This window comes from Lithobates pipiens, unplaced genomic scaffold (assembly GCF_037356315.1).
Source record: "Lithobates pipiens isolate NorthernLeopardFrog02 unplaced genomic scaffold, aLitPip1_a1.2 Scaffold_1, whole genome shotgun sequence".
Taxonomy (NCBI): Eukaryota; Metazoa; Chordata; class Amphibia; order Anura; family Ranidae; genus Lithobates; species Lithobates pipiens.
Genome location: NW_027507685.1, coordinates 194,550,311 through 194,574,640, shown reverse-complemented (window position 1 = coordinate 194,574,640; position 24,330 = coordinate 194,550,311). Strand labels below are relative to the sequence as shown.

At 46.8% G+C, this 24,330-nt stretch overlaps 1 protein-coding gene across 1 annotated transcript in view; it reads right to left on the bottom strand.

Moving 5' to 3' along the window:
• The window catches only part of LOC143981527 (non-structural maintenance of chromosomes element 3 homolog), a 35,600-nt gene extending 13,922 nt beyond the window's left edge, over window positions 1-21,678 (bottom strand). The window contains exons 1-6 of the mRNA XM_077479432.1: window positions 21,538-21,678; window positions 16,782-16,849; window positions 14,456-14,551; window positions 7,554-7,617; window positions 5,060-5,139; window positions 2,633-2,727 (exon numbers count right to left, since the gene is read on the bottom strand). Coding sequence (XP_077335558.1) covers window positions 2,633-2,727; window positions 5,060-5,139; window positions 7,554-7,617; window positions 14,456-14,551; window positions 16,782-16,838 — 392 coding nt within the window. The 5' untranslated portion in view covers window positions 16,839-16,849; window positions 21,538-21,678. The remainder of the gene's footprint in view (window positions 1-2,632; window positions 2,728-5,059; window positions 5,140-7,553; window positions 7,618-14,455; window positions 14,552-16,781; window positions 16,850-21,537) is intronic.
• Between the last annotated feature and the right edge of the window lie 2,652 nt (window positions 21,679-24,330).

Below are 24,330 nucleotides of genomic sequence, written 5' to 3'. Positions count from 1 at the left end.
ACCAAACACCCCATGGCATCAAATAGTACTGTTAACCAGCCAGAAACATCCCCTTTTTCTTCGTCTACAAATAGTTTGTGTTACCAGGGGCCTAAAATCTCCAACTTCAGGGTTTAGCATTTTCTCCCTTCAGTTGAATTAGAATGAATCAGTAGCCAGTTAGGGTGCACCAACATGGCAGCTGGCAGGGACAAACACTGTGTTCATATGGTGTCAGACACATGGAAAATAAGTTTCCGACTTATATCTTCCACATAAGACGCCCGTGCAAGTGATACTTTCCACAGGAAACATTTAGGCTGCAAATGCATCCCAGAATATTAGCAGTGTGATGTCACAAAACATCTTTACCCTCAATTCCTCCCCCTACACAGACATAGGCTTTTACCATTGCTCACAGGAAATGGGTGTTAATGGAATGAGGACCTCTGTACATCACATACAGAATACTAATAATTGAACACCACACGAACGCAACATTGGTTTCAAACATACATTTCTCAACTTAAAGTGGAACTTTACCCATAACTCGGTAAAAAAAAAAAATTACAAATTAAACAAATGTTATTTAGCAAGGAACACACAATAATTAGGTTATCAAAAAAGGAGTGTGTGCTGTAAATTGCCTCCAGCATTGCTCAGGTTTCTTGCCGCAAGCTACCATTTTGTTAAAGCCCAAAGCCCCTGAGCAGCAGTAAATCTTTGGGCTGTCAGCAGATCAGCCTCTACCTTTTCGTCAAAGTGCTGAAAAGTAGAGCAACTGAATACGTGCAGAGCAGGCTCAGACAAGCCCATTTCTGAGAGATGAGTGAGGAGATAGAGAGATATATCAGACCCTACAAAATAAAAAAAATAAATAAAAGGGAGATTGTTGCAATACCTTTGTTACGCCATATTGCCCAGCAGTCTTACAAACACGGAAAGTGGTGTGTGTGTGTGTGTGTGTGTGTGTGTGTGTGTGTGTGTCCGTTGCCTATAAAAGTGATCCAGTGGCAAACGCCACAGGGACCACCTGTATTTGACACTGGACCGCCTGTTGTTTGAAGGGAAAATAAATAAATAAAACACACACCCCAGGTTATGGCAGCAGCATTTAAAGTCAAAGTAATGACATAGTTAGGTTGTCTGGAAGCATTTGATATACCTGCAAAAGGGGTCAGTCTGAATTGGAGTGATCTAGAAGGACTTAGATTTTATGACTAAAGTTCCACTTTCAGATGACTACTGTTCTACTTTAAAGTAAATAATTCATAAAATCACTGTATGCCTCCAGTTTGAAGAGGATATGAAGGCACCAAACACTCATTGAGATTGATTTACTAAAGGCAAATAGTCTGTGCATTGCAAGTGCAGTTGCTCTAGATCTGAGGGGGAAGCTCTGCCGATTTTAATTATCCAATCAGGTGCAAGCAAAAATGCTTTTTTTTGTTTAAAAAAAAAAAAATATTTCCTTGCATTTGTTTGGGCATTCTTTGCAAAGTGAAGCTTTGCCTCATTTACCATGCTCTGGAGCAGTGCACGGTAGATTTGTCTTTAGTAACAGCAAATCAACCCCAATGTGTTATTAAAAAAATAAATAAATAAAATTCCAGAACTTTTACAAATATACTGGTTTATAAAGGGTTAAATCCAACAAGGTGTATTCCTGAGTTTTACATAGCTGAGAATAATAGCGGATAATCCAGGTATCTGCACCGACTTCCGGGACAAGCTAGGCGTAGATGCCCTGCCCAGTTGTGTTCTGGGAAACACAGTTCCCAGGACACAGTGGGGACCAGTGGAGACGCGCAGCATGACTCGCGCATGCACAGTAGGGAACCGGGCAGTGAAGCCACAATGCTTCACTTCCCGATTCCCTGACAGAGGATGGGGACGGGGGCAGCGGAGAGATGAGCGATTGCTCGTCATCTGTCGCCGACATGGCTGGACCCTGGGACAGGTGTCAATTTATTAAGATTCAGCAACTGCAATATTTGTAGCTGCTGGCTTTTTTTTTTTTTTTTTTTTTTTTTTTAAGTGCCTGGGAGGGGCAGAAAAGACAGCGGCAGACAATCATGTGACTGCTGTCACAGTGGCCACTTGATGGAGAGATAGTTCCTGTTGGTTACCAATCGTTAATCCAGACCACTTGGTCTCTGTGCTGGGGTTACACAGTGACTATATCAGCCTTTCTCAACCTTTTCAACACAGAGGAACCTTTGAAATATTTCTCCGGTCTCGAAACCCCTGCTAAAAATTAGAAATTTACAACTACATTACTACATTAGTGTGATGTCAGTGGGAAGAATTACCTCCTTACAGATCGCTAAAAAGATCAATGGTGTCGGTGGGAAATTATCTGAGAGGCAGAAATTGCCCCAATGCTGAAGGAACCCCTAGCAACCTCTGGAGGAACCCTGGTTGAGAATCTCTGGACTACTCTCAGGACAGAATTATCACCCACCCAGCAACATATGTGCAGAGTGCGAGCATTAAAGCCTCAATTTTGCCTGCTGCATATATGCGTTTTACATGAGCGACAACAGGTTAAACCTACATGCAGCAACATGTACCAGACAATAAGATCTGAAAATCTAGTCAACCACACCCACCCCACACTCTAAAAAATAATAATAAAATATACATATCTTACACTTTAATTCCATCCCCCTCTACAGGCTCTAGTCTGTTGGTGAGAACATATATATGGTTTTTGGTGTCGATCTCCTCCAGCTCGAAACCAAATACCTAAAAAAATAAATAAAAAAAAAAAATAAAATTTAGCTACGTTTTACAACCTATATATCATTTGGCGTTTCAAATGCCTCTGAACATCCGTCCTGAATGCTTTTTTTTGCTTTCCCCAAAAAAATGCTTCTAAACTGCCCAGAAATTACTGACTAAAAAAGGTCCCTGTGTACATGTACTAATAAGATAACAGAGGAGAGTTCATGGGCAGCTGAAAATACCAAACTGCTCTTGAATGTCCGTTTACCAGCAGCAGTGGGCATTAAGCCTTAAATTATGAATGCAACAAACATTGCACCCTTCTAGGAATATTCTGTGAAGAAGGAAAAAAATAAATATAAAACCCCCACACTGCATTACCTGTATTATATATATATATATATATATATATATATATATATATATATATATATATATATATATATATATATATATATATATATATATATATATATATATATATATATATATATATATATATATATACACACACACACACACACACACACACACACACACACACACTTACCTAGCTAATACCCCTGGAAGCCACCAGTGATCTCCACTTGCCAATGCCACCAACTCCAATGCTGAGCACCTGGCCTGCTGCTTTCCAAACACAGTAGACTGATTGCCGTTACAGAAATGATCACGGTAACAGCCATGTTTTGAACTTATGAATGGGTTGCATTCTTAAGAGCTGTGATTGGGCCAGAGCCATCACATGGTACAGGGATTGGCCCAGGTACCATGTGATAGCTGCGCACCCCTAACTCAGAAGAGGCGGGATGATGTACGAGATCCTGCCTGCCCGTGGCGCCCTGCGGCAGTAAAATGAACAGCCTGGCCCCAATAAGAATTTGAGAATTTCAGTCAGCCTCACAAAAGACGTCTAAAAAGTCTAAGCAATCATGTACCACCTAAACTATATACTGCTAATAGAACAGAAATAAAAAAGGTCCGAGTCATGAGAGAATCCTGGAAGGAAGCTAGTCATTGCCTCTGCTTTTGACAATGCTAGTTCCCTGGCTGATATTTTGGTTTCAATTCTCCGACCTTAAGGAGGTATAGAGACAAGAAATGCCAACACTTTTGAGATCCATTTACCATGCTCGTTGTGGGTCAGTTCAACAAAATTCAGATAAAGTCAAGCTACCAGCATTTCCAAAAGGCTTAGTGTTACAACAGTAAAAAAAAAAAAACATTGTTTATATGCAGCGGCTCTCCAGCTGTTGCAAAACTACAAGTCCCAGGAGGCATTACAAGGCTGACAGTTACAAGCATGACACCCACAGACATGATGGGACAGAGGCATGCTGAGACTTGTAGTTTTGCAATAGCTGGAGGGCCACCAGTTTGAGTCCCCTGCAGTAAAATGCATGCTTGTTGTCCTCCGCATTGTGTAAAAAGGCTGTTTGATTCAGTCTTCTGACCCTTCCCTTCTTCCACTGTGCCCAATCCATCTGCTGATAGAACAGAGCCTTGGAGGCACTCTGCACATGCTCAGTTTGGTGTGTATTGCTAGAGGTTTTGTTTTTCCCCTTGGTAGAGTTGCATGTGAGCAGCACAGGGCCAATCAGCACTGTCTAGACAAAGTGTCAGGGGTCCTGCATCCTTATAGGACAGCCAGAGGATAATGAAAACTCCTACAAGCTTTAACCAGATACTGATAGACGTCACACGACTGCTTTATACTGCCGATGAGAAAAAGGTATTTAGCAGTTTATATTTACTAAAATAATTGCATTTCCATATTCTGTGGGTGACCAGATATCATGAATGCAGAGTCCTGGGTTTAGTAACACTAATGGTTTTGTTATTATGCAGATTCTGAGCACACCAGTTTTAATAAGTCTCCCCCCGAAGTGTCCTAGAATTATGCTAAATGGCAATTTGTGCTCCTTAATGTGTACTACATGTAAATTGTTTTAGCACCCAGCAAACAGGGAGCTAAGGCTGGGTTCACATTATTGCAAATTGGATGCGGCTAACTCCGCATCCAATTCGCAAAGCAGGAGATTGTGACTCTATGGTGCCGGTTCACACAACTTCCCATAAGCAAATTGTACGGGGGTCCCGGGCATCTTTTGGTCCTTTTCAGGTCCAAATTCAGCCCAAAAAATAAAAAAAAACGGACCTGAAACAGTGAACGGAGACGCTCCGGACTCCTGCTGTGTGCCGCTACATTCTATAGTGTGAACACAGCCTAAAAAAAAAACAAAAAAAAAAAAAAAAAACACCCACACACGTTTCTCTTGTTCTTAATTTTGTATTACATAATCTACAAGGAAAAACACTTGACATATGGAAAGCTCCCCAGGGTTTCACTCACCTCCTGCAACGTTTTCTTAGCGCGGAGAAGTATTTCAGGATACACATCCTTGTATTCCTTCACCACATTCTTTATAATTTCTGTAAAGAAAACAGAATGTTTAGCACAGCAAATCTAATCCAAAGCTTAGCTTCCATAATGCAGTGCAAGCTTTTCCTGGTCTTCTACAAAGATGATGATGTGTTGGGAGGACTCAAGACATGTATATTGGTGCCAAGCACAGGATCATATTACGGTACTACCTGAGGGAAGGGGAGGAAAAAAAAAAAAAACCCACACACCATTGTCTGGTTCCATTAATTGACCAAATTTCAAGAGTGTAAACCAATTATAAATGCAAGGCGTGGAACGATGCTATAGACACGCCATTCTATATTTAAAGAGGAAGTAAACCCTGATGAGTTTACTTCCTCTTTCATTCCCTGCAAAGGTAAAGCATAATGGACTACTATGCATCGCTCCAAACCGCCTCTTCTCAAGTCCCCCACTGGCACTGTGTGTGTGTGTGTCACCATAGCAAGCCGTTTACTATGGGGACACCCTGCGTCTGCTCAGTGTCCAGGGAGGCGCGGTCCATAGACACACGCAGCAGAAATTAACCCTGCCCCCACTTGCTTCCCACTGCATTTGATTAACAGTTGCAGGAGCCAATGGCTTTTCGAGTCCCTGCGTGAAGAGGAAGAAAGCAGAGAAGAGATGCAACTGTGAACAGCATTGGATCTCTTCTCACCTCTCTTCCCCTTCCACACAGAGAAGTCAGAGGACAGAAGATTTACCTCAATGCAAGAAATGCATTAAAAGTAAAAAAACATTTTTAAACTTTTAGTATCACTTTAAGACCAGCAATGGCAGCTCAGGCTGGAAGAAGCTGCATTAAAGAGGAAGTAAACTCTTTCATTCCCTGCAAAGGCAAAGCATAATAGACTACTATGCATCGCATAGTAGTCCATTAGGTGTCACTTACCTGACACAGGAGCCAGCGATGTCACCGCAGTCCCCTGTAGTCCAGCACATCCATCTTCTCGGTGGGGTCTCGCTCCGCCACTGTCATTCGGCGAAGCTCCCGCATGCGCACGGGAGCCGACACGCGCGGCATCTTCGTAGTTGACAATGCCGTGCATAGTGTGCCTGCAAGCCGCCGTCTACGGCGCATGCGCGTAGACAGCGGTGGCTGTCTTTCAGCAAATATCTCCTAAACCGTGTAGGTTTAGGAGATATTTCTTGGACCTACAGGTAAGCCTTAATTTAGGCTTACCTGTAAGTCAAAGTGTGTTGTAAGGGTTTACAACCCCTTTAAGCATCCATCTTCATCTGCCATTAGGGACAAATGCCTGGGCCTCACTGTCAGTGTTCCTTGTAGCTTGCATAGAAGAGCACCCACACGTGTTGGCACCATTTAAGCCATTCCACAGCCTGGCATGTTGGGGAGATAAGCAGTAAAGGAAATTAACTGGTTGGTAATTATTTATTCTAGAATTGGAGTTTAAAGAGTTCTAGAAATGAAGAAAAAAAAAAATTTCGTCAGAGTAGGCCACGTTTGAGGCCCCGGGATGGACTAAGGCAGACATCTCCTGAATGGCTCAAATCAGTAACTCCAGCAGGTGTCAGAACTCCGGAGTGAATGGCAATTACAGGATAATCTTTTACTCTCACTATATTAAAGGGCCCCCATGTCGGTTAAACAGCACTCAGCTTAACAACAAGCCCCCCCATGGTGGGCAGCATTTCACCCAGGCGACGGCTTCTCCATAACATCGACTTCCGTCTCTTCCCTCTTTGGCAGCCAATCAGGAAACGGGTCTTAGACCCGATTGGCCAGGAGGAGAAGCAGTGTGTAAATAGCGAATATTTATTCGCTATTATCACACAACTGGGTGGGCTTGGAGTTCGCCCCGAGCCCCCCCCCCCCCCTTTTTTTTTTTATAAAAGCCCATTAGAGCCTCTGGCACTAACCATGTGTTTCAAACCCCCCCATTGGAATCTATGCATCCGGCATGTAGATTAGGGGGCCAGACACATGGACGGGCCGCCACTGTTGGTTTCACTATGTCCCGATTTGAGCCATTTTCTTTTTACTTAAAGGGGTTGTAAAGGTAAATTTTTTATTTTCTACATAGGTTCCTCTAAGCTAGTGCATTGTTGGTTCACTTACCTTTTCCTTTGATTTCCCTTCTAAATGTTTTTTTGCTTTGTCTGAATATCTCACTTCCTGTTTCTCAGTAAACTTCTCACCATCATCTGAGCTGGTGGTTAGTCAGCCAGAACAGCTTACTGAACAGCTTACTGGGGTGAAACAGGAAGTGAGAAATTTAGACAAAGAAAACAAAGAAAAAAAAAAACATTTAGAAGGGAAATTGAAGGAAAAGATAAGTGAACCAACAATGCACTAGCTTAAAGGAACCTATGTAGAAAAAAAAAAAAAAAAAAATACCTTTACAACCCCTTTAAGTATACACAATCAGATAACAGACTAACAGGTAAAAAGGAGACATACCTGCACGTTTAATGAGCAGCTTTTTTTGGTCCCTCACCAAGATATATTGTACCAATTCGCCAACCTGTAACAAAATAGCAAATATGAGGATAGAAAAAAAAATAAAAATAAAAAACACACACACACACACACACACACACACACACACACACGCCAAGTTTTAGACCAATACTGAAATAAAGAACAGCCTACAGATTCCTACAGGGGAGCTATATGGTAGACCCCTTTTAAAATAAATATCGTTATAGCAGACCTCCATATTTTAGTGAAGTTTAAATAGTTTTGTTTGCACCACATTAGTCCAAACAATTTACTTACTCACCAACAGATGCAGTGGTGATGTGCAGTGTATAAACTGTATGAAGCCTCAGCGCCATACAATATACAACAGTGTGTCCCAGTAGCAGGACCGTAAATTCCCGCCCTTCCCAGAAACAAAAATTAGGTCAGGCTGAGCGCCGCTCAGTCATTAACAGTGAACTTTGCATCCTATAAAATGAATACAAAGCGTCTCCCGATTGGCTAAGGTAGAGATGGCTTCCCACCTCAGCCAAACAGGAGAAGCTTTACAGTCACAGAATATAAAAGCAGGGTTGCACATATTGTGATTTGAGCCCAAAAAAAATAAGGGGGCTCAAATTGCACTGCAAAGAATCTCATGTGATTTGAACAGGAATGTTGTGCGATTCATGTCTGATTTACATGCAGTTTTGCTATGACAAGCCTGGGTTCACACAGGAGCAGTGGGGGAAACAAGCATGCACATGCAATTTGGACAGAAATTACACTGCATGCCTGTTCAAATCACATGCGATTCTTTGCAGTGCGATTTGAGCCCATTTTAAAAAAAAGGTATTACAGCATTTACACGAGTACGGTGCACGGGAAGGGAAGCAGACTTAGACTTAACGTTGACAGTATTTCTACAAAACAACCATGATGATACATACTTATCCCAATTCTAAGCTAGAAAAATAAATAAATAAATAAATAGGGAGGGAAACTAGTGGTTGTCCTGAAAGGCTCTTAGAAATACCATCACCGGTAAGCCTAAGGCCGCGTACACACGGGCGGATTGTCTGCCCAACTAAGTTCGTCAGACAATCCGACAGACAGTCCGTTCAAAATTTGAATGAACGGACTTGACCACACACGATGAGCAGACAGTCCGCTGAAAGCGTGCGCGATGACGTGTACAGCACGTACGACGGGACTAGAAAAACGACGTCCTATACACTGCAATGCAACCTTCGGCCGTGTAAATCCTTTCTGAGCATGCGCCATACTTAGTCTGTCCAACTTGCCTACACACGAGCGGACTGTCCGCTGAAACCAAGTTTGGACGGACAAAACCAAGTTTGAACGGACAAAACCAAGTTTGAACGGACAAAATTACGGAAATTCCGTAAGACTTTGTTCGTCAGACAGTCCGCTGAAAAAGTCCGCTGAAGCCCACACACGAGCGGATTGTCCACTGAAACACGGTTCAGCGGACTAAGTTGGACAGACAATCCGCCCGTGTGTACGCGGCCTAAGGCCGCGTACACACGCGCGGACTGTTCGCCCAACCTTGTTCGGCAAACAGTTTGTCAAACAGTCCGCTCAAAATTTGCATGAGCGGACTTGCCCACACACGAGCGGACTGTTTGACGAACAAGGTTGGGCAAACAGTTCGCTCAACTTTTGAAATGAACGGACTCGCCCACGTAAGGAGGAGGCAAATCCGCCCATTTCGAGCGCGTGTACAGGTAGGCGGGGCCCGCGAAGGAGACGTCGCGGGCTCCGCCGCCTGGAATAGGCTTAAAGGGGAACCCCAACGCCGAAAAAAATCGGCGTGGGGGTTCCCCCCAAGTCCACACCAGACCCTTGTCCGAGCACGCTACCCGGCCGGCCAGGAAAGGGGGGCGAGCGCGCCCCCCCTCCTGAGCCGTACCAGGCCGCGTGCCCTCAACATGGGGGGTGCCTTGGGGAAGGGGGGGCCGCGCGGCCCCCCCACCCCAAAGCACCTTGTCCCCATGTTGATGAGGACAAGGGCCTCTTCCCGACAACCCTGGCCGTTGGTTGTCGGGGTCTGCGGGCGGGGGGCTTATCGGAATCCGGGAACCCCCTTTAAGAAGGGGGCCCCCGGATACCGGCCCCCCACCCTATGTGAATGAGTATGGGGTACAATGTACCCCTACCCATTCACCTGTGAAATAAAGTACAAATAAAAACACAACACAGGGGGAAAAAATATTTTATTGCACAGCCGGGGGTCTTCCGTCTTCGGGGGTCTTCTCGCCGGACTCCTCCGCTATGTGTGTGTAGCTCTTTTGCCAGCGGAGGAGTCCGGCTTTCTTCCTCCCCGCCGCCGGCCTCTTCTCCCGACTTCGGGGGTCTTGTCCCCCTCTTCGGTTCTTCTGCCGGGCCACCGCGCCTGGTCCGGTGGCCCGGTCTTCAGTCGCCGTCTTCCGTTCTTCTGTCGCCGCCTTCGGTTCTTCTGCCGGGCCACCGCGCCTTCTTGTAGCTCTTTTACAGGCGGTGGCCCGGTCTTCTGTCGCCGCCTTCCGTTCTTGTTCTTCTTCTTGTTCTTCTTGTTCTTCTCCAGGCGATGTTGACACGTCGCTCCCTCCGGCCGGAATGCCAGAGCCGCCCTGCGCTGTGACTTATATAGTGACAATGGGGCGGGGTCACATGGTATATGTCACATGGGTTGATGTCACATGGTGACCCCGCCCCCTTACGATGTCATAGTCCCCATGTGACATCAACCCATGTGACCAACCCATGTGACATATACCATGTGACCCCGCCCCATTGTCACTATATAAGTGACCGCACAGCGCGTCCCCGGCATTCCGGCCGGAGAGCTCGTCGAGTCAACATCTCCAGGAGAAGAACAAGAAGAACAAGAAGAAGAACACGAACGGAAGGCGGCGACAGAAGACCGGGCCACCGCCTGTAAAAGAGCTACAAGAAGGCGCGGTGGCCCGGCAGAAGAACCGAAGAGGGGGACAAGACCCCCGAAGTCGGGAGAAGAGGCCGGCGGCGGGGAGGAAGAAAGCCGGACTCCTCCGCTGGCAAAAGAGCTACACACACATAGCGGAGGAGTCCGGCGAGAAGACCCCCGAAGACGGAAGACCCCCGGCTGTGCAATAAAATATTTTTTCCCCCTGTGTTGTGTTTTTATTTGTACTTTATTTCACAGGTGAATGGGTAGGGGTACATTGTACCCCATACTCATTCACATAGGGTGGGGGGCCGGTATCCGGGGGCCCCCTTCTTAAAGGGGGCTCCCGGATTCCGATAAGCCCCCCGCCCGCAGACCCCGACAACCAACGGCCAGGGTTGTCGGGAAGAGGCCCTTGTCCTCATCAACATGGGGACAAGGTGCTTTGGGGTGGGGGGGCCGCGCGGCCCCCCCTTCCCCAAGGCACCCCCCATGTTGAGGGCACGCGGCCTGGTACGGCTCAGGAGGGGGGGCGCGCTCGCTCGCCCCCCTTTCCTGGCCGGCCGGGTAGCGTGCTCGGACAAGGGTCTGGTGTGGACTTGGGGGGAACCCCCACGCCGATTTTTTTCGGCGTTGGGGTTCCCCTTTAAGCCCATTCCAGGCGGCGGAGCCCGCGACGTCTCCTTCGCGGGCCCCGCCTACCTGTACACGCGCTCGAAATGGGCGGACTTTCCGAGCGGGAACAGTCCGCTCATTTCGAAAGTACAGCGGACAAGCCCACACACGGGCGGACTGTTCGCTCAAACACAGTTTCAGCGGACAGTTTTTCGGAATTTCCGAAAGACATTGTCCGTCCAACTGTCCGCTGAAACTGTCCGCTGAAAGCCCACACACGAGCGGACTGTCCGCCCAAACACTGTTCAGCGGACAAGGTTGGGCGAACAGTCCGCCCGTGTGTACGCGGCCTTAGTCTTTCTCAAATCACCTTTCAGGACAACCCTGGAGAGGATAACCGAGAAGCTTACACTAGGGTGGGACTACTGCCTGCAGTACATTCCCGCTGAAGGCCTGATCCGCAGTGGACAATAAGTCCAACCTGTAGTGTCGGAGAAAGGTCAAGTAGCTTGACCACGTGGCCGCCTTGCAGATCTGATCAGGCATAGCACCAGCCCTCTCGGCCCAGGATACTGCCATTGCTCTGGTGGAATGAACCGCGATCCCTGCGTGAGGTATTACTCCTTTAGCTCTGTAGGCCTCTGAAATTGCCCCTCTGAGCCACCTACCCAGAGTGCTTTTGGAGGCTTTTTCACCCTTAGGAGGGCCAGAAAAGACTATGAACAGGGCGTTCGACTTTCTGAACTCTTTGGTGACTGACAAGAATTGAAGGCACCTCCTTACGACCAAGTTATGGAAAGTTTCCTCATCTGCATTAGCAGGAGCCGAGGAGACTGTAGGCAACACTATTTGTTGAGAACGGTGAAAATTTGAGGAGATCTTGGGAAGGAATGCTGGGTCTGTTTGAAAGACTACCCGGTCTGGAAAGATTTTCAGAAAAGGCGCCGTGATTGCCAAGGGATGAAGTTCACAGATTCGCCTTGCTGACGTAATGGCCACCAAAAAGATTGTTTTAAGACGTACATTTTTCAAACAAGCATCTTGTAAGGGTTCAAACAGCACCCCTGCGAGACCCTGCAAAATGAGATAAATTCCAACTGGGTAAACTTGACAGATACTGGCTTATTTCGTGCCAATGCTCAAAAAAATAAAATAAATAAAAATAAAAAAAACACCTTGAAATTAGAACTTCTCTAGATAGAGTCTTTTAAAAAAAAAAAAAAAAAAAAAAACTGAAAGAGCCGCTACCTGAGTTTTTAAGGTGCTGGCTGCCAGTCCTTTCTCCATTCCTTCATGAAGAAACTCGAGGACCGAAATGACACTTCACCTGGAAGCCCTTAGAGGTACAATAGGAATTAAACTTCTTCCATACCTTCTGGTCCTAGTCACCTCTTTCCTGCATGAGAGTAGGGTTTTTACTAACTTGTCAGATAAACCTTTAGCTTTTAGAAGATCTTCCTCAGAAGCCAAGCAGATAGGTGTAGACGGTCTGCCTCTGGATGAACCACTGATCCTTGTATTAGAAGGTCCTCCCTGAATGGTAGTTTCCAAAGAGGCTCTGAGGCCAGGTTTAGTAGCATTGCAAGCCAAGGCCTTTTTGGCCAGAAAGGTGTGATTAGGATCTAAAAAGAACCCCTCCTCTACCCTTACCCTTTTGGGGGCCCAAAGGGCTTTTACTGTTCTTTCTACCCTTTCGGGGCTGCTGAACAGCACAAAAAATTTTTTCCTAGCTGCCCGCTTCTTTTTGGCAGAGAAAGCCTTCTTTTTGTCCGCTGTTCTATCTAGAATGGTTTCTAGGTCTGGACCGAAAAGAGCTGGGATGGTCATACGAAACGCCTCACCGAAGGTAAGGCCTTTAAACTCCACCCTGGAGAGACACAGCACCATGGTTCACGCAAGTGCTTCCACCATGACGGAGAAAACACAATAACTGAAGCAATGGTAGAAGAGGAGGGATTTAAAGGTCCGCAAGTGCTTCCTGTTAAAATGGGCGGAGCTGCGCTCTCTCCAGGGTTGTCCTGAAAGGTAATTTGAGAAAAAAAATAAAAATAAAAAAATAATCCCAATAAGTGTACATACATTGATTGGTTTGCCTGAAATTTAAAGAGTCTACAAAGCGATGGTATATATAGTGGAATTTTTATTTGTATACTAGTAATGGTGTTTGGCGACATAATAGGACTGTGATAGTGCAGCAGGCAATCTGACACTGGATGGGAACTGCCACTGGCAACAAAACAGTAATTAGTGCCAATATTATACACTGTCACTGTACCAATGACACTGTCTGGGAAGAGGTAAACATATACGGCGATCAAGGGGTTATATGTAACGTGTGTATTATGTGCTGCTTTTTACTAAAGAGCTTTGTTGCTTATCCCTGCATTGCAGAAATAAGAAAAATATTGTTACCTTTGTACAGAGTCCTGTGTCGATTGTAAACACAGGGCTCTCTCTGCGCTGTGATTGGACACAGCAGATTAGCAAGTCCAGACTTGAGGACACTCTCGCTGTGTACAAATCACAGTGGGTGTTGGCAGGGGCAGAGGCATGCATGTGCATCCTCCAAACCCTGTCGCTTTGCTTGCACATCATACTTAGCTAGGTGGATGCAGCATCGTACCAATGCTGCATCTGTCCCCTGGCGCCTCTACACTGAGAGCCAAGCAAGCGAACATCGCTGATCACTCCGTTCTCAGTGAGCAGCTCTCTGCTCTGCCCCCTCCTCGCTAGTTGAAACGCTGGGCTGTGGAGGGGGCAGCCAGCTCAGGCTCTCAGAAACTGACCCAGGTGTCGGTCCAGTGATCTGATGGGTCCAGACTTCATTGTCGCAGACTTCAGCCCTCTCTCTGCTGAAAAACGGGTCACAGGAGTGCAAAAAAATAAATAAATAAAATAACTTACTGCACTCCTGTAATAGACAGAAGTCCAGCCAAACAAGCAAACAGTCTATTCATTTGAATGGGCTTCTTAACACACTATTTTTAGCAAAGTAGTGCACCCCAATAAGCAGGGGTGCGTTCCTATACATTGCAGTGGACTGCAACATAGGTGCATTCAGAACACACCAGCACACCTAATGCACATAATGTGCGTTCCTTCACGTTACTGCAATGCAACTGTGTGAACCCAGCTCCATATTTTAGTAATTAAGATATTACTAGGTTTCCATTTAAGATACACAATCAATACACCACAGCAGTCTCACATGCAAAACATAAAAATTAGGACACAAGTCCAATGTGTCAAGAAAATTTTGCATAGGAGAGATTTAAAAAAAAAAAATGTTATGAAGCACTGACTTTCAGTGCACATTTCTGAAAAGCAGCATAAAAGGACATGGGTGGACCTTCTGTACCTTGAGATTTACTTGGTCAGGAGAATGCTTCTCCAGGCTCCTCTTTGCCTGCGATAGCGTTTGGGTCTGACTCAGCTCATCCTCCACATCCATATCCTATATAAAAAACAAGAAGATATTAAGTCAGCCTAGACGATCAGTTCTCAAAGGAAAGAACGGTGGCACAACTCAACACTCCAAAATTTTGTACAATTTTGTTCGCAAAGTTTTAGAATGGCTTTTTGACGGTAGTAAATTCTTTTGGTACTCACAGATTATAAAAAGATTAAAGAGTAAAAAAAAGATTAGCCCATCCTTGTCAGGACCATCGACACAAGACCTACCTCAGACACACATTCATTCAACACTTAATCTCTCTCGCTCTCTAAAAATAAAAATGTTGACAAAAATGTAAGTTTTACCATGCATGGTTTAACTGGTCGTTTTGTCCAGAGACGGCCAGAATGCAGTATACTCACTCGATCCTCCTCTCCAGTGGAGAACGGTGCTCCCCCATGATCCAGCAGTGGACTGTTCCCAATGTCCTCATGTCCGGAGAAGGTCTATGGGCACGATGACATCAAGAACAATCCACTGCACAAGACCGCTGTACCGTGGGGGGCCAGGAATAGCAGGAACTGGTCTTGAGCAGGGAGGATCAAAGGATTAAGAAAGAATATCTCCGTTCTCCAATTCCCTAGACAAAAAATGAGCAATTAACACCTTCCAGTGCAGGCACAGTCTCACTGTATGGGCAAAATACGCTTTCCCAGAGTTGGACTTTAAAGCTGATAATAAGCACATGCTCCGAATGACTTCTACCTTTAAGGGTACAACCACACTTGCACCCTGCCCTCAATAACCTGTAAGAACCCCACCATGAGGGTCCTGCAAATAGCTGCAGGAGGCAGCCCTACTGAAAGCAATGGGAAGTTTCCAGCTCTTGCAGCAGATTGCACCCCCTCTCATACTGTTATCACATGAGAGCGTCCAGGGACAATCACTAGCATGCAATAGCTGCTTGAGCGAGCACATGCGAGTGGACGTAATTAGCTGCGAGAGCTGGCTGCCTCCCATTGCTTTCAATAGGGTTGCCTCCCACAGCAGGAACCACTGTTGGAGTTCTCACAAGTAAACCTTGTAGCTAGAGTAGGAAAAAAAGAAAGAAGAAAATTCCGGGTTATAAACAAATCTTAAAACTGCTCCCTCCCTCCCTCCTCCCAACACCTCTGCTGACTAACCTGTGTAAGAAAGATTTACATACTTTGCCCATTTTCAATCCGGTCACATGATCAGCCAGCAGGGGCAAGGAATGAGCTCTCAACAATGGCTGAAAATGCCTGAGCTGTGACATCATTCCCATAGGCCTACTATGGCCCATCTATTGTCAGCACTCCCTACTCCCCCTGCAGCCACTAGTAGCTGACCCAGGGGAGAGGATCACCTAACTGGACCACAGACCTGAAAATGGGTAAGTATACAGATCTTTTCTCCAAAAAGGTTAGTCTATTTTTGAGTTTTACAATTAGTTAGGTATATTCCCAGAATTTCACTTTAATAAACTTGTGGTTGCTTTGATACAACACACCCAAAAATTAAGAATACAAAGTTTAAGGTCGAGCTGGTTTGTAAGACAAAGATTAGAGTTGATTTTTTAAAACTGGAGAGTGCAGAATCTGGTGCAGTTGTGCATGGTAGCCAATTAGGCCCCTTTTACAAGGGCTTTCCAATCAGGTCCGCCTGTCAGTTTTTCAGGCGGACCTGATCGGAGCCTCCATTCACTCCTATGGAGCGGCAAATGTCAGCTGACACATGCCTTGATCCTGTCCATGAAATTCTGACGGACGGTGAATCCATTTTCCATCCGTCTGGCAGATTGGATGAAAAACGAACAGGCGGTCCATTTTCATCCGATTTCCCCAGAAGAGAGCAGGACACTGACAGGTCCATGTCTGCACAGTGAGCGGAGATGGACCTGTCATCCGCTGGCTCAGTGGGGATCAAAGGAGCGATCTCTAGCTGGGCAAAGCCGAGTCCGCCGGGGAGGACCGCCCATGTGCAAGGACCCTTAATCTTTAAACACAAAAAAAAAAAAAAAAAAATGGAAGCCAATTGGTTTTTATGCACAGCTGCATTAGAGATTTTGCACTCCAGCTCTAGTGAATCAACCCCAAAGTGTACTGCAAGCTGTCTCAAGAAATCCACACTTGAAGATTCTTGTAACTCAGTACAGCAGCATTGTATTACTTTGCGGTGCGGTATAAACAGCCAAGGAAAGATCTCACCAGGGGCTGCTCTGAACACACCAAAAAAAAGGTATATAAGAGGGCTAGAAAATCCAGGGTACCTGAGCTGATGTGTCCTGGACAGCACTGGGACGACCTCTCCTCCTCGGCTGTGCCATGTCTGGAAAACCTGAAATAACAGCGGTGTTCGTTTAATATTATACAGGATTCATATTACGCCAACAGTTTACACAGCGCTTTACAACATTAAAAATAAAAGGGAGATCATACAGTTATATAACAATGCAAAACATACATATATACACACACACACACACACACACACACACACACACACACCCCATGTCACAGGTGCATATTAGCAGTGTATGCCCAATTATGGCAGGACTACCAATTACACAGCTGTGGCCTGGGTTCATAAACTTCACAGGAATTGAAGTCAGTGATCAGACTTAGGCTGGGTTCACACTGCTGCGGGGGGAGATCCGGATGTGATTCGCACCGCAGTGCAAATCACATCCAATCTCCGTAGCGATGCGAGTTCAGCCATACAGATAGTATGGCTGAATTCGCATCGCTCCCGCAGCAAACTCGCACGGGACCCTTTTTTTGGTCCGCAGCAGAATCGGATCGCATGGGGGTTCACACCATGCGATCCGATTCCTGTGCGAGTGTGCAGATCGCACTGCGATATGCGGACGGATCTGGGGGTGTCATTAACATATCATTGACACTCCCAGCCGTCCGCATAGGGCAGTGTGAACTGCCGGCGGGAGGTATGCAATGCGGGAAAACGCCGCGGATTTGCGGCGTTCCCGCATCGCTATAGTGTGAACCCAGCCTTAGGGCTTTTTCACACGGGACAGATACCCAATTATCTGTCGATCCCTGCTGAGCAAGAAGAGGACAGGTCCATCCTCGGCACACTGCAGGGACGGACCTGTCAGAGCATCGCTCTTCCCTATGGGAGATCGGATGACGGCGGCCCGCAGAGGATGACGGATGGAAAAGTAGAATTTTCCTCCATCACACTTTTTTTGAATTGGAGAGGGTCGAATGTCAGCGGACATGTCACCACTGACATCCGACACTTCATAGAGGCCTATGGAGCATCCGTTCAGGTCCGCCTAAAAAAAAAAAAAAAAAACTGACAGGCTGACCTGAACGGATCGGTGTGAAAGAGCCCTTAGAGACAGCTCCGCCCGGCAGACAGGGAGTCTGGCCTAGGAGGTCGTGAGGGTTTCAGTAGGAGATGGCTCCAGGAGAAAGAGACAGGAGGTCTGAGTGCAAGACTGCAGGTGGCAGTCTGTGTGTACATCTGAAGCAAACAGGTGTAGCCTGTGACCAAAACAGCACGAAGCTGACAGTGAGTATATCGTTTGGTTATACAGTGATGGTGGAACCCCCTTAAAAAATAAAAGAGAAGGAGATCAATCCCCTTCTGTCAGGGTGGATCGGATCGATGGACCCATAGAGTAGAGTGGGCTGTGTCCGTGTCGGTTCTGCACGGACCTGTCATCCGCCTGCTCTGCTCATTGTGGCCCGCGACCACTTACCAAGTCGTATAAGTGGCCCTCGCTCTTCAAAAAGGTTGGGCATCCCTGCCTTACACACTGAGGCGCTACAGCGTTAAAAAAAAAATAGCACCTGCAAAGCGCCCTGAAAGAGCCTCACCTATCTCCAGTGTGGAAGCCCTGAGGGCTTTCCCACTAGAGCACAAAAATAAATAAAATAAATAAAGGGAATCCTGCTAGCAGCATCTTTGGAGCAGTGAAAGAGCGGTGTACACAGCAGCTCCTGCCCATTGAAATCCATGGGGCAGCGTGGCTATACCGCTGCAGCAGCACTTTGTGGTTTCAGTGCTAGCAGCTGAATAGCGCTGCAAAACTGGCGGTAAAGTGCCGCTAAAATAAGCAGTGTTTTGCTGCCCCAGTGTGAAAGGGGTTTTAGGAAGACTGCCTTTCCACCTCCCTACCATTGTAAACAAGGCAGATCGCCGTTCTGTGAAGAGAGAAGGCATGGATCCTGTGTCTCTGCAAAGCGGGCACTAGCATCCATGCTTTCCCCTAGTAAGGGCACCTCCCACAGTACACAGAAACACAGGCCCTTTGATCACCCTGATAGTAACCCTTTCCCAGCCAGTGTCATTAGTACAGTAGCAGCGCATATTTTTCGCACTGATCACTGCATTAGTGTCACGTGTCAGAATGTCAGCCACAAAAATCACAGTATCGCTACAAGTCACTGAAAGCAGCCATTAATAGGATATAGAGAGATATACATATCCCCCATAGTTTGTAGGTGCTATAACTTTTGCGCAAACCAAACAATACACGTTTATTGGGATTTTTGTTACCAAAACCATGTAGCAGAATACATATTGGCCTAAATTAAATAGATATTAGATTTTTCTTCAATTTTTTTTTTCTTTTTTATTTGATAGGTTTTATAGGAGAAAGGAAAAAAAAAATAATTTTTTTTTTCTAAATTGTCAGTCTTTTTGTTTAGGCTGGGTTCACACTGCTGCGGCTAGGAGAACCGGATGTGATTCGCACCGCACTGCAGTGCAAATCACATCCGATCTCTGTGCGATGCGAGTTCAGCCATACAGATAGTATGGCTGAATTCGCATCGCACCTGCCACAAACTCGCACAGGACCCTTTTTTTGGTCCGCAACAGAATTGGATCGCATGGGTGTTCACACCATGCGATCCGATTCCTGTCCGAGTTTGCAGATCGCACTGCGATATGCAAACTGATCTGGGGGGTGTCATTAATGTTTCACTGACACTCCCAGCAGTTCGCATAGGGCAGTGTGAACTGCCGCCGGGAGGCATGCGATGTGGGAACCCGCCGCGGATTCGCGGTGTTCCCGCATCGCTTCAGTGTGAACCTAGACTTATAGTGCAAAAAAATAAAATAAATAAAAAGTTACACACCCAGGCACTTAATCACTTGCCAACCGCGTTATGGCATAACAGCTACAGCACGGACAGCTAGTTCTGGGAGGCCGTCATACGAAGACACAGATCGAGGTACAGAGCCAATCAGCGGCTCTTTACCACATGAGCAGCTGTGTCCAATCACAGCTGATCACAAATGTAAATAAAAGCCGGTTGTCAGGTCTCTATTTACTTGGGGCAACATCTTTTATCATTTACAAAATAAACATTTGGGTGTCATTTGTGCTTTGTTGTTTAAGTCATTAACCACTTTCCGACCACCTAACTGTAAATGTACTTGGACATTAAAAACCATGGTTATGGCAGCAACTAGCTGCCATAACTCTAGCATCATTGTTTACAGCAGGCGGACAGCTTTTATAGGTATCGGGAGAGATCCCCTTCCGCCCGAGCTTACCAGAACCCATCAGGTATGGCCATTCGTCAGGCAGGAAGCCGAGTGAGGGCAAGATCGCCACCGTTCGGCTCTATACCCTTGGAGGACCAGAGCGACTTCTGACTTCCGCCTCCCAGCCTTAAAGACTACTTTCACACTGGGACGCTTCGCAGGCGCCACAGCGCTAAAAATAGCACCTGCAAAAGCACCCTGAAAGAGCCGACGGGGGGGGGGGGGGGGGGGGGGAGAAAAAAAAAAACACAATCCTGCTAGCAGCATCTTTGGAGCGGTGTGTATACACCACTGCTGCCCATTGCAATCAATAGGGGGCAGTGCAGCTATACCGCCAGCATAGCGCTGTGGGGGTTTTAAGCCTCTCGGCCGCTAGCGGGGGGGGGGGGGTTAGGCAAAAAGTGACGCTCTAGCGGGCGAATAGCACCGAAAAATTGGCGGTAGAGTGCAGCTACAAGTAGTACCCTTCTGTGCATGCCAACTCCAATCCCCAGGGCTGTGCCACAGAAAAAGGAAAGTGTGGGCTATAAATTTGAAGTCCAGCAGCCTCAGATACATCTGGATAAGAGGTGCTCAATGCCAAGGAGTGAGTGAGCTCACCATCCATCCCTGTCTGCGACTGAAGTCTCCCCCTTCTCTCTCTCCTGCCTATGAGCAAGTACACTAAGGTAAATAAGGGTTCCCAGAGCCCTCCATGTCCCCCCCCCCCCTTTACATCAGAGTCCTCCGTGTTCCCCCTTTAATAAAGGTTCCCGGAGCATCCCTTATGTTAGTGTGCCCAGAGTTCTCCCTTACATCAGAATCTGCAGAGTCCCCCCCCCCCCTTAAAGTGAATGGGAACGGCAGGGTAAGGTCCTTCCTAATTGGAGCTTTTTGGGTGTTTCACACATCACTGGCTTTTCAAAAAAAAAAAAAAAAAAAAAAAGTTAGAATATAATTATTCCGAGCGAGGTCGTACCCAAAGCATTGTGAGCGGCCCTGTGTTGGAACACATATGGCAGCGTCACACATGCACACTCCAGCAGAGCAGAAAGTGAAGTGACACCACCTCCACCCCTTTGAACCCCAACACATATGTATTATACGGGCTCTGTGCCCGATTTAATTGGTAATTAAGCTCTCTTGGTGTCTTATCTGCAATAAATTAGCCTCAGAACCTGGAGTAATTAATATGTGTTCAAGAGGGATGAGGTAGCAACCCTACCCATTACACAGGCAGGGCCCTCTGTTGTCACCATCAGCAGGAAGTGCTCCAATTCCTGAGAGAAGTTGTACACCGGAAGCAGCTGCAGGAGATGAGCAGCGCTGAGGTTTAAGAAAGGGATTTATGGAGGAATGGTAGGAAAGGTCAGCTGGGTCGAAGATCAGAGTAGAGGAGGGTCACTCGTCATGAACTAATGCTACAATAAACAGGAGAGTACTTTATATCGCTCCGCCCGGCCTCTCCACACCCAGAAATGGCGAATAACCCCGGAGCCCGCTCCTTTACACCGGAATACACTCACCTCCCACCTCGAGCACCGGGACTACAGGCGCCGACCGACGAATCCCCCGCCTCCGGTTTACCTCATGAATGTTGCGGTTTCCAGAGATTATAGCTACCTCATCGCTCCCCGTCCATTTACCTCAGGAGTGATAGACGCGGGAAACAAACTAAGCCTTTGATTGGCGGCTGGAGGAGACTGGTAGGATATGATTGGCAGCTGAGGGAGAAAGGAAGGCCATGATTGGCGGCGAGGACAAGGGAGGGCCATGATTGGCTGCCGGGCCTGTAGTTGTGCTTTCACATTACAAATGCTAGGAAAAACCATAACAATGGCTGCAGAAAGTCCTGTGTGGACATAAAAATATATGACCCTTATAGGTCACAGGGAGCTCAACATACATTTGGCTTTAAAGTGATTGTAAACCCACTTTGAAAAAAAAAGAAAGAAAAAACTGACATCTGCAAGACAAAGGTTTAATGAGCTAGTATGCATTAGCATACTAGCTCATTATGTAATACTCCTGAGACCAAAGCCCTCGCTGCGGTGCCTGTACACAGCGGTGACATCGCTCCTGGGGATCACTTCCGGGTATCGGCTCCGATTGTGATTGGCCGGAGCCGTGATGACGTCACTCCCACGTGGGAGCCGCCGGTAACGGCATACTCACTGAAGCAAACGACACGTAGGTGTCATTGCTTCAGTTTGTGTCAGTGCGCATGTGCCGATGAGGTCGGCACATGCAGATATAGGTGTAGCGGATGACATTTTGGACAAAATGTCATACGCATGTAAATTTAGTTTTTTCCTCAGAACAGTAAAGGTTCTGAGGGTTAATTGTGTAGGTAGGCCTTAACACCAATCTGGCCAGGCTGTGTTTAGAAGTTCTGCCTGGTCATGTGGACGGTGAGCTGCATATGACAGGCCAGAACCAGGTCTGGTTGGATGTTTGGGTATCGGCCTTCTCGGAGCCAATCAGTGGGAGTGCCGGGGGCCCACTGAGGAGTCTGGGAAGGGGGTACTTAAGCGGTGTGGGTCACGTGACTGGGAGAGGAGTTCGTGAGACCCGTGTGGTCTGTTCTGGTGCCAGGAATCGGGGTAGCCCCGTGAAGGGTCCCGGTCACGGGGTGTTCACCACACAACATGTTCCTGTTAGTGGCCCCTGGTAGACCTGCCTAGTCTGGGGTAGGGACCCGTCTGTTCCCGAGTCTCGGAACCTGCTGGTCCGAGGCGCAGTAACTGAGGGAGGATTCAATGTGTCCAGGTGTGCTCTCGGCTTGGAGGGACACCGCAGCTCGTGGAAGTGACCGGGGAGGACTCTTCGGAGGAGGGCCGGCAAGTGGCATCCTGAGAAGTGCCTGGTTACTGAGTTGAGAAGGACATTGACAAATTCAAACTTTTCTGGTACCACTGAGAAAAGGGGAAACGTTTCAGGTACGGTGGAAAAAGGTTCCTGTTCACCTTTAGTTGATTGTTCAAGTTTGAGTCAACGTGCTGACTGCCATGATCTCTGGCTGGAGATCTGTTCAGCCATGAAGTACCCAGATGCGAGTGGCTACTCTCTGGGTGGAAATAGAGACTTTGCTAGACCTGCAGTTCAAGGTGCCTGAGTTCTTCACCCGTGCCCTCTGTTCCCTAAGAGACTGTGTTATTTGAGTGTTCTTACTGCAAAATGAACCCTTTTAAAGAAGACTTCATCTGTGTCAGTGTTCAAGTCATTGGGTATCAACCCTGGGAACCCCTAGACGTGGAGTAGGCCAAGAGAAGGTAACTGGTAAGCCCGTTAAGTCAAGGCCGCCCTGCAACGGGTTATGGCCGCTACATAGGGGATATCTCCTAAGCCATGCAGGTTTAGGAGATATCCAGGGTAGCTACAGGTAAGCTTTATTATAGGCTTACATGTAGCAAAAAGTGGTTATAAAGGGTTTACAACTACTTAAATCACTGCCTATCCTGGGGACATCTGGCCATAGCTCCCAACTGTCCCTAATTGCGAGGGAATGTCCCTCTGTCCATCATTCCCCCTCATTTGTAGTGATGGCCGAACGGTTCGCCCGGCGGTCGTTTCGCGGCGAATTTCCGACTTTCGCCGTCCGCGGGTTCGAACGCCTTTTTCCGTCGTTCGCCCCGGCGGACTTACGTGTTTAATGTATACAAGAACTTTAACCTTTCGTGACACGTTTATCATGTGTTACAGGACAACCAATTGAGACATGACAGCTCATGGACACTTGGACATTCCCCCTAACCTATAAATACACCCGATCCGGTGGCCATTTTACATTCTTTCTTCTGTCACTGTAGGGAAAGGATCCTGTGTGGAGTAGGGACAGAGAAAACGCTAGCTATTTGGTACACAAAAGTTCTTTTCAGGACTGGTATAGGTGTTAGGTCAGCAGCCTGAGTTTCTTTTGTCAGTTTAGATAAAGGGACAGAGCGCTGTATGCTGCTATTTTAGGGACAGCTCAGCCAGATTAGTCTTTCTTCATCATCATCATCATCATCATCATTAGCTGTTACTATCAGGTCCACAAAAGAGCTGTTCCAGCTAATCGTTCCAGCCTACTCTTTTTTGCCAATTTGTATAGGGACAGGCAGGAAGCAGTGTGTCAGGCAGTGAGGATAATTTTAAAGACTTGCTGTTACTATTAGTTCCACAAAGGTTCTTTTCAGGACTGGTATCAGTGGTACGGTAATAGGCTTGTACACGTATAATATTCTTTCTTCCAAATATAGAAAGAATATTATACTTGACTGCTGCCCTTCTGCTGCAGTCTGCTAATCATTCACAACTCACTTGTTCCACAAAGCTCT